The 17,215-nt window shown below is 32.0% G+C and overlaps 1 protein-coding gene across 1 annotated transcript; it reads right to left on the reverse strand.

Annotated features, from left to right (window-relative positions):
- Positions 1–4,202: 4,202 nt before the first annotated feature.
- LOC123639693 (olfactory receptor 12-like) lies at positions 4,203–5,150 on the reverse strand. Its single transcript, XM_045553751.1, has one exon. The coding sequence runs from the start codon at positions 5,148–5,150 to the stop codon at positions 4,203–4,205; it is 948 nt and encodes a 315-aa protein (XP_045409707.1).
- Positions 5,151–17,215: the final 12,065 nt, after the last annotated feature.

Below are 17,215 nucleotides of genomic sequence, written 5' to 3' on the forward strand. Positions count from 1 at the left end.
AGATGGAGCTTAATTCCCCACCCACTAAGTGCGAGCTGTATGTAGTAACTTGCTTCCAAAGAATACAGTATGGAAAAGGGAAAAAAGTAATTCTGTAGAACAGAAACCTGGTAAACACAAACTTAGCCAGTTAATCAATGTTAACATCATTAAGGATAAATTATATTGAAAGTATGTATCCTTGCTATGATGTGTTGATAATGACACTTCATCTCAGTGGTCTTCTTTCCAAAACTACATAACCACAGTCTAACCATGAGAAAAACATCAGACAAAATCCAACAGAGGGACATTCTGCAACACCTGACCAGTACTCCTCAGAACTGTCAAGGATGTACGCAGGACGACTGCTTGAGCCCAAGAGTTTGTATCTAATCTGGGCAACATTATGAGACCCAGGTTGTTCTGGGGGCGGGGGCGGGGGGACTATCAAGGTCATTAAAAATAAAGTAAGTCTGAAAAAAAATAAAAAATAAATGTAAGTCTGGGAAACTGTCATAGTCCAATGGAGGCTAAGTCATCATGACAATATAACGTAATGTGATATCCTGGAAAAGTTCCTATGACAGAAAAAGAACGTTAAGGAAAAAAACTAATGAAATTTAAATAAAGCATAGACTTCAATTTTTTGAAAAAGGTGTTCTATATGTAATCTTTGGGGACTTATTTTTCCCCTTAATATATTGTTGCTTAGATTAATGTTCATTGTGAATGTATCTATAATTTTGTGTCATAATATTCTATTGTGTAAAGATACCGTTTGTCATAATCAACAATCCTATTGATTAGCATTTGATTTATTTCTGGAATTTTTATTTTGTTAACTATGCTTTTATAACATTCTTATACATACCTCCTCCAGTACATGAGCAAGATCTTCTCTTGGATGTCTACTCAGGAGAGGAATTGCTGGGTAATAAGATACATAAGTGCCCTACTAGAGGAGATAATGACAAATTCATTCCAAGATTATTTTCATTTATTTATAAATGCAAGGTAAAATAGAGTCTGTAGACCACCTTCAAATTCAATCTTGTTTTTTCTTATCATCCCCAGGAGCCTTTTTTTGTACGTACTTTCTAGTCATCACCATATAATTTTAATACCATAAACATACTGTATAACTTCATATATTCTATGCATGTCAAAAACATAATTTTTATTTTATGTATAAACAAAAAAGATATGATACCTAAGAAATTATACACAAAGAGAATAAGATTTTTCTACCACACATAAGAAGTAGTTTTTTCTCTTTTATAGGCAATATTGCCCCTGCTAAGAATGCATGCTATAGACCATATATACTCCAGCATTGGTATGGTCAGATGTTTTCATTTCTTTCCAATTGAGTGGCTGCTCAATGGAATTTTATTGTAATCTTGATTTCCATTTCTCTTATAGAAAACATCCCAATAAATTTTGTTGTGTACTCTTCTGTGAAATGTGTGTTAATCAATTTTTCCTATTTCCTATTGGTTAGTTGTGCCATTATTATAGATTTGTAGGAGTTAGTATATAATCTTCTTGGTTGTACGCATTGTCAACACATTCTTCTGGCTTATATTTTGTACTTTTGCTTTCTATAAAGCATCTTTCAATGGCCAAAATAATTCTTAATTCTACTCCATTTGCATGTACCTATCTTTTCTTACATGGTTAATGCTCTTTGTAATTCTTGAACAATATTTTCTGTTGTATAACTAAAATGATTTTATAATTTTCCACCAAGGTCTTATATATCTTTGTTAAATTATTCCTAAATTGTTGATAATCTCTGATTACACATGTAAATGGTATAATCTTTTAAATTAAATATTTTACTTGTTTACTGCTATTATGTAGACATGCAATTGATTTTTGTACATTAATCCAACATTTTTATAAACTCTTTAAATGATCATATAAATGACAGTTTAATCCCACATTTTATCCCGTATATTTCTAATTTTTATTTTCATATTACACTGGCTAGACTTCTGACAGAATGCTGACCTGCATAAAAGATAATGGATATTTTGTCTTTTTCCCAATTAAAAAATTTTTCTAATATTTTCCCATTTAGAATTTATGTTCATTCAGTTTGTATACATAAGTTTTATCAGGTAATGAAGTTTAGCTATTTTCTAAGGTTACTAAGATTTTTGGATAGTGTTAATATTTATCAAGGTTTCTGCCGATAGCTTTTTTTTTTTTTTTGAGGTTTGTTTTATGGCTCAGGATAAGGTCTATCTTGGTAAATGTCCATGGGTGCTTGAAAAAAAAAAGTATATTCTGCTGTTTTTGGGTGTTCTGTGTATGTCATCTAGATCCTGTTGGTTGATTGTATTGGTCAGTTCTATATCCTTGGTGACAATGATAAAAGAATCAATTCAGCAGGAAGGCATAATGATCTTCCTATAGCTTTTGAAATAATAACTTTTCAAATCTTTTAATCAGTTAATATGGTGAATGTGACTGCATTTCCTAACATTAAACCATCAGTGTCTAACTGGTAAAACTACAACTCACCCAAAGTAATCAACCTTTATTATATTTAATACATTGTAAGATTTGATTTTATAATATATAAGAGAATAGGAAATATTTGCTTGAATTCATGATATATTTACAAAATGTAATATCTTGGCAAGTAAGCATAAATTCTCCCAAAAAGATTTTTTGAGTTTAAATTCCCAGAACTTAAGTTAATAAAACTAGAAATCAATAATGAAAAGATATTATCTTAATATATCAACTATATTGAAATAATAAGCTTTATCTAAATAATTTATAAGTGAAAGCAAACATTAAAGTTAAAAGAAAATTATTTATAAAATAATGAAAGTAAAAATAAGTTATATTCAAAATACTGCAAAAGTTTTATACATATTTCATTAAAATAAAAACTGAAAATAAAATAACTAAGCATTCAACATGTGAATACAGAAAAAGAAAGCTAATAGAACAAGATCTTAGAAAAATAAATTAAAATAATTACATCAATATACAGATCTATATACAGATATTATATTAATAAATTTAATGCATGTATTAATTTAGTTGTGATGTTTACAGTTTTGAATACACTTAAGCAAAACAAAAGAAAAATACAAACTCTGTAATAACTAGACATCACATTATAAAATACTTTGAAAACAATGATATGGAACTCAAAATTCTAGTGGTATAAAGTCAAACCCCTTGGCAAGTTTAATTAAGGGACAAAAATAAGAAAAAATTTTCAGGATTCAAAGTAAAAAGTATAGACATAGAAAAGATTAAGTTATTATAAGATTTTTAGGGTATAACATTTTATTATATAATTTTAATTAAATATTATGATTTGATTATTTTAGTTTATGATATTAATATTTTAATTATTAATATTTAAGAAAACATTTTATCCATGGCGATAATTTTTCAAATCTAGAGGAAAATAAGAATTTTCAAATCAATACATAACTAATGAAATGACACACAAACATAAATAGAAACTAATTATATCAATAAGCATAAATAATACTAATTATTTATCAAATATTTATTATTAAGACTCTCAGGACAAGGTAGTTTTACAGCAACTATGTGACATTCATTTATTTATTTATTTTGCTTATGGATAAAATCATTAATATCTGGATGATTTAACAACATTATTGGTATAATACTTGGCACTACTCCTTTGTATAATTATTTGGCAAAGCCAGTAATTTATATTGCCATAGCACTTCTAATTCTCATTTGCAAAGATTGGACAATGGCCAACTTGCTTATGATCTGGATAAAACAAAGAAGGTAAAGCATTCAGTAGTGTCTATCGCTATTTTCCCTTTCCAATAGATAGATAAACAGATAGATGTTCATAAACACACACACACACACACACACACACAGATATTGTGTTAATAAATTTAATGGGTATACTAATGTACCAAATTGATAGTACTGTATTTTAGCTACAATTCTAAATACAACTAAGCCACATGAAACAATAACAACAAACCTATATAATACCTCGATATCACACTATAAAATTATGTAGAAATATGAAAAACCTATATTGATTGTTAATTTACTTTTAAAAAGACTTATTGATAATAAAAATGAAAATAAACATTAACCTCTGAAACTTTTACATATCTTTCTTTGAAACTATTCTATAACAAATTATTGATAGTATTGGTTTTAGTTGCTTTTACAGTTTTATAGATGGCTAGAGGTCAATTTAAAGGTGTTTTTCTCATCATTATCCTTTTTAGAGCATTTTTCACCTCTCTATTTCTTAGACTATAAATCAGAGGATTTAACATAGGGATGATAAGAGTATAGAACACAGCTATAATCTTGCTTTTCTCTGGTGAGGAGATGGCCCCAGGTTGAGCATACATGAAGAACACAGTTCCATAGAATAAGCTCACCACAGTGATGTGAGAGCTGCAAGTGGAAAAGGTCTTACTTCTGCTGTGCACTGAGGGGATCTTTAGGACAGTGGAGAGGATATAAGCATAGGATACCAGAATGACAGTTGTGGTGGTGAGGATGATGAGGGCAGAAAGAATAAACAGTACAATCTCATTCACAAAGGTGTCAACACATGAGATCTTGATCAGGGCTGGGACATCACAGAAAAAATGGTCCAATCTGTTCTCCCCACAGAAGCGCAGACTAAAGGTGAAACCTGTTTGTATCATGGAGTTGATGCATCCACAGATGTATGATCCAATCACCAAACGAACACAAGCCTGCTGAGACATACGTACATTGTAGAGGAAAGGTGAGCAAATGGCTGAGAAGCGATCATATGCCATCACAGCCAGAAGAAAACCTTCAGTCCCAACAAAGAGAGCAAAGAAAAAGAATTGTGTTGCACAGCCATTGTAAGAAATTTTCTTTTCCTTAGACAAGAAAGTAGCTAGAGTTTTGGGAGCAATGACTGTGGAGTAGCACAGATCTAAACAGGACAAATTTCTGAGAAAGAAATACATAGGCGTGTGAAGTCTGGAGTCTATTTTAATGACAACTAACATGCTGGTATTTCCCAACACAATGACCATATAGAGAAGCAAGAATAGTAAAAATAAAAGAATCTGTACTTCTTGAGATGATCTGAATCCCAGCAGAATAAACTCTGTCAACTCTGAGTAGTTCCTGTTCAGCTCACTCTTCATAACTGAGACCAACCTGAGAAAATGAGAGCATTATCATGAAGCTTGTGGAAAGCCTGGATCAACTTTTGGTTCCTGAAGTTCCCAGTGAAAAAAATAAAATGCCAACACAAATTGGGATTTTCTTGGCAGTGCATCTGATGGAATAGCGTTACACTTTAGAAGCACCCAAACTACAACCAAAATAAGATTGGCTAGTTTTTTTCTAATATATTTAGTTTCTGTATGATGTGAGAAATATCAATGGGCAAACGATGTTTTGGGCAGTGAGGTTATCAGTCATTTTAGGCCACTTGTTAAGAGGTTTGGAATGAGATGAATTGAGTCCAAAGTTTACCTCTTTCAGTCTAAAAGAATCTGAGATAAGTTTCTACACTTTCAATGCCTCAAAAGTGTTCCTCTTCCAAATGGGAGGTACTAATAATATCTACTTTATTAGATTGTGAGGATTATATGAAATTGGATGTAAAAAGCCAGACTCAAACACCTTAAAATCATAAATCTTCATCAAATAAATAAGTAAACAAGCAGACACATAAAGTTCTTTGTGCTTTAGGAATGGAAAATTGGGTGAAAACATAGATCAAGTCCTTTCCCCACCACAAGATGAATTTAATGTGGATCTCTTAAAACATTCTGCTACGTAAAAATATCAAGAAACATGGGGTTATAGTTTAATGATGCTCAATGAAGCACCATTCTTGAAGAAAGTCATCCAAAGTGATTAATCAAACTTTTACCCAGTACACTAACTGCAATGCTCTACTTCTATTTCCCATTTCATTTACTACTAATCTCTAAATGCTAGTTGCTTGCTTTTTGGCATCAAAACTCTAGCATGTGTTTTCTTTTTACTGTCTTAGACTTATGAATTATTTTGTTTATATAGAAGCACTACAGGTAAAGTATAAGATTAACTTCCCAACAAGAAATATTCTCCCTTTATATATTGTTAATAAAACACAAGACAACACATTAATGCAAATAAGTAAGGGGAAAATTCCATGTTGCTTAGGTTTTGCTTTTTATTCTTTTATAACAATTAATGCTTAATATCAAATACTAAAGAGGCATACAGATGAAACATTAATAATTTTTAATATATCTGAAAAGTTAAATTCAAGTGGAAAAGAGAAATTTTGTTATAATTCTGTGGTTCCATTACTCTATTTAATTTCTGAACTAACAAAAAAATGTTGCTCCAAGAAACTTATCATATTTGAAGTTAATATTTTTATTTGGAATTTTTTATAAAATTAGAAGTACAATGTAGTCAGAAGAGGTGAAACTGATTTAGCTTCTCTTATGATTTTTTATGAAGTCAAAATATTTTATTGGTTAAAAGCATGGGGTTTCAATTGACATAAATCTGGTTTTTAATCCATGCTCTGCCCCTCACTGGATGAGTAATCTTGGACAAATTATTTAAATTCCATGAGCCTCTGTTTGCTCATCAGCAAAATATGGTTTAGAATGTCTACTTCATAGGATTGTTGTTGCAAAGATTAAATTAAATGATATCTATAAATTAAAAGAAATATGTAGCACCTGGGCAATAGAAAGTACTTAATAAATAATTGATATATGAGAAAATGAGCAGAAAAAATAAATTTTGCTAAGTTTCAAAAACTATCTTCAGAATATTTATGATTTTAAAAACCAGTTACCTGTCTTGAGATCCAGCTTATTCCAAAGAAAAGTCTCACTGAAGGATTTTAAAAGCTTATTGTTCTTGTAACGGAAGCTTTAAGAAAAGTGTAATTAATTACAAAAATGCTTCACAGTATATATAGATTTATTCAAGTATTTGAGTACACTGAACAAGTAGACATATATTTATAAGCCTTCTATACCTTTTCCTTATTAGAACCAAAAGAGAATCTCACACTGGGTCTTCAGTTTGAACCTTGAGAAAATATTATTATTTATATTATACAGTCAGAACTGAAAGTCAGAATTCTTCCTATATGCTATCTGTTGTAAGTCCTAAGTCTTTTGATCTAGCCATAGAGTTATTCTTAAAACCAAGAAAGTAAGTTAGAAGAATATATTAAAATCTGTGGGTTTTTTTGAAAAATAAAAAGGGCTCTGGAGGTCAATTAGGTCAGTGTTTGCCAAACTTTCCCGTACCTCAGAGTCATCTGGGAGGTTTTGTTTTGCTTTGCTTTTAATGCTGATTCCTGGGTAACACTTTATTCTTAATTAATCTGAATATGAAAAAGTCTCTTAGGGAGAAGCATTCATTTATATTTTAAGATCCCCAACTGACTCTAATAAAATCAGTCCCTATAAAAGGGAAAGTTTGTAAAAGTTTTAGAACCGGTGAATTAGGTCTTTTTATTGCTTCCAGACAGAACAGCAATTTTCTCACTCAAAGTTACTCAAAGTCTGGGAGACCGAGGCTGGCAGATCATTTGAGCTCAGGAGTTTGAGACCAGCCTGAGCAAGAGCTGAGACCCTGTCTCTACTGAAAAAATAGAAAGAAATTAGCGGGAAAACTAAAAATATATAGAAAAAAATAGCCAGGCATGGTGGCGCATGCCTGTAGTACCCGCTACTCGGGAGGCTGAGGCAGGAGGATCGCTTGAGCCCAGGAGTTTGAGGTTGCTGTGAGCTAGGCTGACATCAGGGCACTCTAGCCCAGGCAATAATTGAGACTCTGTCTTTTTTTTTTTTTTTTTTTTGAGACAGAGTCTCACTTTGTTGCCCAGGCTAGAGTGCCATGGCGTCAGCCTAGCTCACAGCAACCTCAAACTCCTGGGCTTAAGCGATCCTCCTGCCTCAGCCTCCCGAGTAGCTGGGACTACAGGCATGCGCCACCATGCCTGGCTATTTTTTTCTATATATATTTTAGTTGGCCAGATAATTTCTTTCTATTTTTAGTAGAGATGAGGTCTTGCTCTTGCTCAGGCTGGTCTCGAACTCCTGACCTTGAGCGATCCACCCGCCTCGGCCTCCCAGAGTGCTAGGATTACAGACGTGAGCCACCGCGCCCAGCGGAGACTCTGTCTTAAAAAAAAAAAAAAAATTACTCAAAGTCATTAATAGTTATAGAGGATCTTCTAAAAGGGAATTCCTCGCTTTTCATTGCATTATTTTACAAATATTGCTTCCAGAAATTTCTGTCTTTATTCAACCAAATATGTAATAAACTATACCCATTTCTTGTTTTCCATATACCAACAGACTCAAAAACAAGTTGATTACACTTATTTAATGGTAATCACTAAATGTTGCTGATATAAATCAGGTTTACCACCATTCCACCCATCCACACCTGCTTCCCAGGTATTCCTTTGGGTTTTTTTTTTAATAATTTTTTACTTTATATATCTAATTTATCTTGATTTCTAAAAGAGCTATTAAAGAATAGCATAAACAGAGAAAATATACTTTATATAGACTATGGGTTCTTTATCTGGAATATTTGAAGGAACTTCTAAGATTTCGTGTTACCCTGGTAATTATAAATAAAGTTTTTGTATATTTATATAATAGATAAGTTTCATGAATTATATCAAATTCTAAAAATGAGTTCTGACCTAAAATAATTAGGAATAAAATGACAACTGATATACCCACTAAGTAAAAAATAATTGGACAAGGAAAGCAAAGTGCATATTCCCATTCAAATTGGCAATGTATCTTTTAATATGCATCAGTTAACTAATGTAATACATGGTATATAATTGGTATTATATTTAGATTATTATTTATTGTAAAAATTTTTGTGTGTACTGAAAAATATATTTTATAAAATATAATAGGTACCAACTACTTTAAAATTCTGTAGCACTCCTACTATACCAATTTACAGTTATTCCATTTTCTTCATTTTTCAAAATTGTTCCATTTTCTCAAATTGTTCAAATTGTTTATCTGAGTCATACCTTCTTAACTATATATATTATACTAAGTTTGACAGTTGATATCTCTGACATTTCACTTTGACACTTCTTGTTTTATTTTTATTGTGAAGGTAAATCCTGTCTTTCAAATGTACATTTTGAGCTGAAATTATATTTCAATTTTTTTAGAGTAATATTTGTGAAACCATGCATAAGTGAAAAATTTGTGATATTTTCAAATGTAAGTTTTGTCATGGGAATAATGCAGCACAGATAGCTCGAAATATCAATCAAGCATTTGGGAAGGCTGTGGCTAATGAACACACAGTACACTGGTTTGAGAGGTTCTGTTGTGGTCAATTTAATCTTGAAAATAAGCCATATAGGTGACCTGAGACCAAGGTGGATAATGAGCTGAAAGCTGTAGTGGAAGCAAATCCATCTCAACCTAAGCATGAATTAGCAGCAAGGTTTGCTATTACCATTCCAACAATATTGGACCATTTGAAATAAATCAGCAAGGTAAAGAAGCTAGATAGATGGTTTCTGCATGAATTAAATGAGCATCACAAGAGACATTGTCTCGAAGCTTGCCTTTCATTGCTGTCAAAACATAAAGGCAAATCATTTACACCATATTTATTATGTGTGATGAAAAATGGATTCTTTTTGACAATTGCAAGCATTCAGCACAATGGTTGCACAAAGGTAAAGTGGTAAAACACAGTCCAAAACCAAGTACTCATTAAAAAAAGCTAATGGTGTCTGTTTGGTGGTGAAGCACTGGTATTATCTACTACAGCTTCATGAAACTGGATCTGTCCATAACAGGGGATGTCTACTGTAAGCAACTGGATGAAATGATGACGATGCTTACAACTGTGCAGCCAAGATTGCTCAATAGAGACAGGTCAATCCTCTTGCAAGATAACATTAGACTACATGTCACACGAACACTGCTGCTCAAACTACAGCAGCTGGACTTAGAAACTCTCTGTTATCCACCATATTCACCAGACCTTGCACCAACTGACTACCACCTCTTCCAGGCTTTGGATCACTTCTTGCAAAGAAAAAATATTCAATTCTCAACAAGCTGTGGAAAATGTCTTTGATGATTTCATCACTGCTCACTTTCCAGGCTGTTTCATTGCTGGCAAAAAAACAAGCTATGATTAAGATAGCAAAATTGTGTTGATAGTTTAGGTGCATACTTTGATTAATTGTACTGCTTCTTGTTTGAGATATAGTAAACTATGCTTTTGATTTGAAATTGGACATTTCGTATTTCATGACCTAATATAAAGCCATAATAATCAAAACTGCATGGGAATGGCATAAAAACAGAAACATACACAAATGGAACAGAATAAATAGCCCATAAATAAGTCTAAATATATATAGTCAACTAATTTTCAATAAAAGCACCAAGAGGACACAATGAGGAATGAATCATCTCTTCAATAAATGGTGGTGGGAAAACAGAATTTTCAGGGAAAAAGAATAAAATTGAACGCTTATCTTAAACCATATATAAAAACAAATTTAAAATAGATAAAATATCTGAATGTAAGATCTGAAATCATAAAACTCCTAGAAGAGAACATAGGGGAAAAGCTCTTTGACTTCAGTCTTGGCAAAGATTTTTTTAATCACACCAAAAGTGTAAGCTTCAAAAACACAAATAAATAAATGGGACTACATCAATCTGAGAAGCTTCTACACAGCAAAGGCAATAGTAAAAAAAATGAAAAGGAAACCAATGGGCTGAGAAAAAAATAATTGCAAACTGCATATCTGATAGGGGGTTAGTGTCCAAAAATTTAAAGAACATTTACAATTCAATAGTGGAAAAGCAGATAATCCAATTTGAAAATGGGCAAAGACCCTGAACAAATATTTCTTTAAAGAAAATATAAAAATGTCCAACAGGTATGTGAACAAGTGGTCAACATCATAAATCATATGTACAATATAAATTAAAATTCCTATGAGATATTACCTCACACCCATAAGGATGGCTATTATCAAAAAGACAAGGGATAACCAGTTTTCATTAAGGTGTGGAGAAAAAAGAACCTTAGTGTACTGTTGGTGAGAATTTATAATGATACAATCATTGAAAACAGTATGAAGCTTCCTAAAAATAATAAAAATAGAGCTACCATTTGACCTGGCAATGCCTCTTCTGAGTATATATATATATATATATATATATATATATATATATACCCAAAGAAGAAATAATCACCTCTAACAATATCTTCACTTCCATGTTTAGTGTAGCATTATTCAGAATAGCTAAGATATAGAAACAACTTAAATGCCTCTTGACAGTGACCAGATAAAGAAAATGTGGCATACACACACAAACACACACACACACACACACACACACACACACACACACTGGGATATTATTCAGCCATAAAAAGGAGATCTTTCCATTTTTTCACAACATGGATAGACCTGGAGGACATTATGCTAAGTAAAATAAGCCAGACACAGAAAGAAAAAATATTGCTTGATCTCACTTATATTTGGAATATACATACACACACACACACACACACACACACACATACATATACTCATACACACACACATAGCTCAAATACACAGAGATAGAGAATGAAGTAGTGGTTACTGTGGATGAAGGCAGGGAGGGAATGAAATGAGGAGATACAGGTCAAAGTATACAATACAGTAGATATATAGGATGAACAAGTCTAGACATCTAATGCACAACATGAGGAATAAAGTTGATAACACTGTATTGTCAGAGATTTTTGTTAAATAAGTGGGTTTTAGTTGCTCTTGTCACAAAAATTAAGTATTAGAGATGATAAACATGTTAATTATGTTTCATTATAGTAACAATTTTACTATTTGTATGTATCCCATAGCATCATGTTGTAAACCTCAAATATACACAGTAACATTTATTATTTAAATGAAAAAGTTGTATATACAATAATGGAATGTTATTCAACCATACAAAGGAAGAGAATTCTATTATCCTACAACGTGAGTCAACCTTGAGGGCATTATGCAGGGAGATGTGCAATGAATGATTCCACCTATATAAGGTATTTAAATTAGTCAAAACCATAGAAACAGAGCTAAAATGGTAGTTGCCAGTGAGTGGGAGAGTGGAAAATCAGAAGTCGCTGTTGAATGGAAATAAAGTTTCAGTCATGTGAGATGAAAGAGTTATAGATATCTTGTGAACAACATGCTGTATAAGTTAACAATATTCTACGATGCACTTAAACATTTGTAAAGATGGTTGATTTCATGTTACTCTTTTTTACCACAATAAAAATGTATTGATTTTAAAATTTATCAGCATACCCTATTTAAAATTAAGAATGGTCATTACTTATTTGTGACAATGAGCTTCAAAAAGTTTGTCTGTTTATAATCTTGGTTTTCAGAAAAGTCTCAGATACCTGTGAATGCCATGTTGAGAACACTATGAGGATGAATTTTAATTAATTTTATTTCACTCTTAAGAAGACTTTGAGTAAGTAAGTTATTTCTTTAAAAGAAACATTTAAATATCCTAAATTACAAAAAGGTTTATTGCCATTTTGATAATTTCACCGACTATGCTTCATAAAGAATAAAAGTTTTGCATTATTTTACTAAAGGCAAACCTGATTGGCTTGTCAAGTACAATAAAGACCTTCAACATTTGGCAGCTTTAAGAGGAATTAGTGCTTTAGAATGACTGAGAAAACAAAAACAAAAAGTAATTATAAAACACTGACTAGGCAGAAAAAAAGAAAGTTGGCAGAAAGATACTAATGCAAATTAATGTAAACATCTATTAAAGAAACTTTATTTATTTAAAAAATCATAATACCATATATTCATACAGTAGCACCCAAAATAACAAAACTTAGATGCATAAATCTAACATAATAGGTGTGAGATTTATATATGGAGAGCTACAAAACTCTGATGAAATATATCAAACAAGAACTAAATAAATGGAGAGATATTCTATGTTCATGGACAGAAAGAATCAATATAGTCAAGATGTCAATTCTTCCAAACTTGACCTGTATATTTCACACAGTTCCAATTAAAATCATAGCAAATTAATTCGTGAATATTAATAAACAGATTCTAAAGTTTACACTGAGAGATAAATTGATCCAGAAAGACAATGCAATATTAAAGAAGAACAAAGTTTGAAGACTTCAAGACTTGCTATAAATCTACAGTAATCAAGACAACGTGGCATTGGCAAAGTGATAGATAAGTAGATCAATTAAACAGAATAGAGTCCAGAAATGGATCCACATGTATATAATCAAGTGATATTTCATAAAAAAAACAAAGGCAATGCAATGGAGAAAAGATAATTATTTTAACAAATGGTGCTGCAACAACTGGAAATTTGCAAGGAAAAAAATAAACCTAGGGACAGGCCTTGCACACTTAATGAAAACTAACTTAAAATGGATCACAGACTGACTGAAAATAAAAAAAAAATCATCATTTTGAAGTGTCGTCTTCTCTTCTTATATGAAACAACAACGAAACATTTCTCAATTAGATTGTGACATGCCATGAAAAGCGGATTTTATACAACAACTGGTGATGACCGTGGTTGGAAGCTCCAAAGCACTTCCCAAAGCCAAACTCACACCAAAAAAATGTCTTGGTCACTGTTTGGTGGTCTGCTGCCTGTCTGATCCACTACAGCCTTCTGAATCCTGGCAAAACCATCACATCTGAGAAGTATGCTCAACAAGTCAATGAAATGCACTGAAAACTGCAATACCTGCAGCCAGTATTGGGCAACAGAAAGGGCCCAATTCTTCTCCACGACAATGCCTGACCACACGTCACACAACCAATGCTTCAAAAGTTGAATGAATTAGGCTACAAAGTTTTGCTTCACCTGCCACATTCACCTGACATCTTGCCAACTGACTACCACTTCTTCAAGCATCTCAACAACTTTTGTGGGGAAAATGCTTCCAAAACCAGGAGGATGCAGAAAATGCCTTCCAGGAGTGTGTCAAATCCCAAAGCACAGATTTTCATGCTACAGGAATAAACGGACTTATTTCTTGTTGGCAAAAAATGTGTTGATTGTAATGGTTCCTATTTTGATTAATAAAGATGTGTTCGAGCCTAGTTATTAATACTTAAGGAAATCAGACATTTCATACTTAATAACCTAATAATATAATTTTAAATCAGAAAATGTGATGACTCCAACTTTGTTTTTCTTTTTAATGATTGCTTTGGCTATTGGGTTTTTTTCTTGAGTTTTTATGGGAATTTCAGGATTTTGTTTCCTATTTTTGTGAAGAATATCATTGAAATTTTGATATTAATTGCATGAAATCTGTATATTGCTCTGGGTAGTATGCACATTTTAATAATATCCATTTTTCTCATTGATGAACATGGAACATCTTTCCATTTACTTGTTTCTTTTCCATTTTTTTCATTTTTTATTTTTTTTCTTTTTTATTTCAGCATATTATGGGGGTACAAATGTTTAGGTTACCTATATTGCCCTTGCCCCACCCGAGTCAGAGCTTCAAGTGTGTCCATCTGCAGACAGTGAGCATCATACTCATTATGTGTGTATATACCCATCCCCTCTCTCCCCTCCCATATGCCTGACACCCAGTGAATGTTATTGCTATATGTGCACTTAAGTGTTGATCAGTTAAAACCAATTTGATGGTGAGTACATGTGGTGCTTGTTTTCCATTCTTGGGATACTTCACTTAGTAGAATGGGTTCCAGGTCTATCCAGGATAATACAAGAGGTGCTATATAGCTATTGTTTTTTCAATGTTTTATAGTTTTTGGTGTACAGATCTTTTACCTGCATTAAATTTGTTGCAAGGTATTTTATTTATTCTTTGATGCTATTGTAAATGGGATTTTTTCCTGATTTCTTTTTCAATAAGTTTGGCATTTGTGTATAGAAATACTACTGATTTTTGTATGTTGATTTTCTATCCTGCAACTTTACTGAATTTATTTATTAGTTCTAACAGTTTTTTGTCAATTTTCGAAGTTTTCTACACATAAGATCATGTCATCTGCAAATTGAGAAAATTTAACTTCTTTCTTTCTAATTTGGATGTCATTAATTTCCATTTCTTGTCTGATTGGTCTTTATAGCACTTTCAGGACTATTTTGAATAGAAATAGTGGGAATAGGCATTCCTGCTGTGTACTGGATCTTAGTGGAAAATCTTTCTGTTTTTCTACTGATTATGATGTTAGCTATGGGTTTTTCATAAATGGCCTTATTATGTTGTACAACTTTTCTTCTATACCTTAAATTTTAAGAATTTCTTATCAAGAAAGAATGATGAACTTTGTGAAAAGCTTTGTCTGCGTCAATTGAGATAATCATGTGGTTTTTATCTTTCATTCTGGTAACATAATGTAACACTTCGGTCAATTTGCATATGTTAAACCAGGCTTGCATGCCAGGGATAAGTCTCAATCATGATGTATAATCTTTTTGATATGTTGTTATATTTGGTTTCCTAATATTTTATTGAGGATTTTTTGCGTAGAAGTTCATCAGAGTCATCAAAGGTATTGGCCTGTAATTTTATTTCTTTTGGTGTCTTTGTCTGGCCTAGGTATCAAAGTGATGCTAGCCTCATAAAATATTATTGGAAATAACTCCTTCTTGCTCTATTTTTGGTAAGAGTTTAAAAGTATTGGTAATAATTCTTTAGTGAGTGTTTGGTGAATTCAGTTGTGAAGCCATATGGTTTAAGTGTTTTCTTTGTTGGAATATTTGCAATTATTTCTTCAATCTCTTTATTTGTTATTAATATGTTTAACCTTTCAATTTCTCCTTGATTCACATTTGGTAGGCTATGTTTTTCTATAAATTTACTCATTTCTCTAGGTCATACAATTAGTTGGCATAAAATTATTCATAATACTCCCTTATTATCTTTTTTATTAATGAAGCATGTGATGTAGTGTGAGCACTTTCTTTTCTGATTTTATTTGTTTGAGGCTTCTCTCTTTTATGTAGTTAGTCTAGCTAGTGGTTTGTCAATTTTGTTTGTTTTTTCAAAGAACCCACTGACTTTTATTGATTTTTGTATTGATGGCATAATGTTAGACTATTGGAATCTTTATTCTTTTTCAATGTTGACATTTATTGCTATAAACTTCTCTCTTACAACTGCTTTTGCTGAATCCCCATAGGTTTTGATATGTGGTGTTCCACTGTTGTTTGTCTCAAGATATTTCTTAATTCCCCTTTTGATTTTATCTTTGCCCCATTGGTTGCTCAGGAGCATGTGTTTTCACATATATGTGTATTCTCTGAGATTCCTTCTGTTATGATTTCTAGTTTTATACTATAAATATTATATTATGAAACAATATTAAATATGATCTCAATCTCCTTAAATTTGTTCAGACCTCTTTTTTAGCCTACTAAGTACAGTCTATCCTGTCAAATGTGTCATGTGCACTAGAAAAGAATGTATATTCTGTTGCTATTGGATGAAAAATTTTATATATGTTTGTTAGATCTATTTCGTCTAAAGTGCAGTTCCAGTCCAATATTTCCTTGTTAATTTTCTGTCTATTTTATCTATCCATTGTTGAAAGAAGAGTATTGAAGCCCCTTACTATTATTGATTGCTATCTGTTTATTCCTTCATGTCCATTAATATTTGCTTTATATTTGTATCTTAAACTTGCAGTCTGCAGCTTTCTTACAATCACTTAACAAAGATGCCCAGATTTTTAAAAATAAAATATTTGTCTGGCACTTGAATACCCAGAAGGGTATTTTTTGCTGATTCCCTTAGATTTCCTACATAGCTACCATGTCATCTGCAAACAAAGACGGTTTTATTTCTTTCTCACAATCTATGTAATTATTTCTATGAGTTTTCTAGGGATTCCATTAATAAATACCACAGATTCAGTGTCTTAAACAACAAAAATTTGTTTTGTTACACTTACAGAGGCTGGAAGTCAAAAAATCTATGTGCCAGCAGGGGTAGTTTTCTCCAAAACCTCTCTCCTCAGCTGGCAAATGGCTGTCCTCTTGCTGCCTCTTCACATGGTTGTCCCTCTGTGTACATGCACCCCTAGTGTCTCTCTGCATCCCTATCTCCTCTTCTTATGAGGACACCAGTTAGACTGAATTAAGGCTCACCCAACAGTCTTATTTTAACTTATTTACCTTTTTGA

Source organism: Lemur catta, chromosome 6 (assembly GCF_020740605.2).
Source record: "Lemur catta isolate mLemCat1 chromosome 6, mLemCat1.pri, whole genome shotgun sequence".
In the NCBI taxonomy this organism is placed as follows: Eukaryota; Metazoa; Chordata; class Mammalia; order Primates; family Lemuridae; genus Lemur; species Lemur catta.

Excerpts from the sequence above, each read along its gene's own strand:
- LOC123639693 (XM_045553751.1), bottom strand. The coding sequence starts at position 5,150 with ATGAAGAGTGAGCTGAACAGGAACTACTCAGAGTTGACAGAGTTTATT.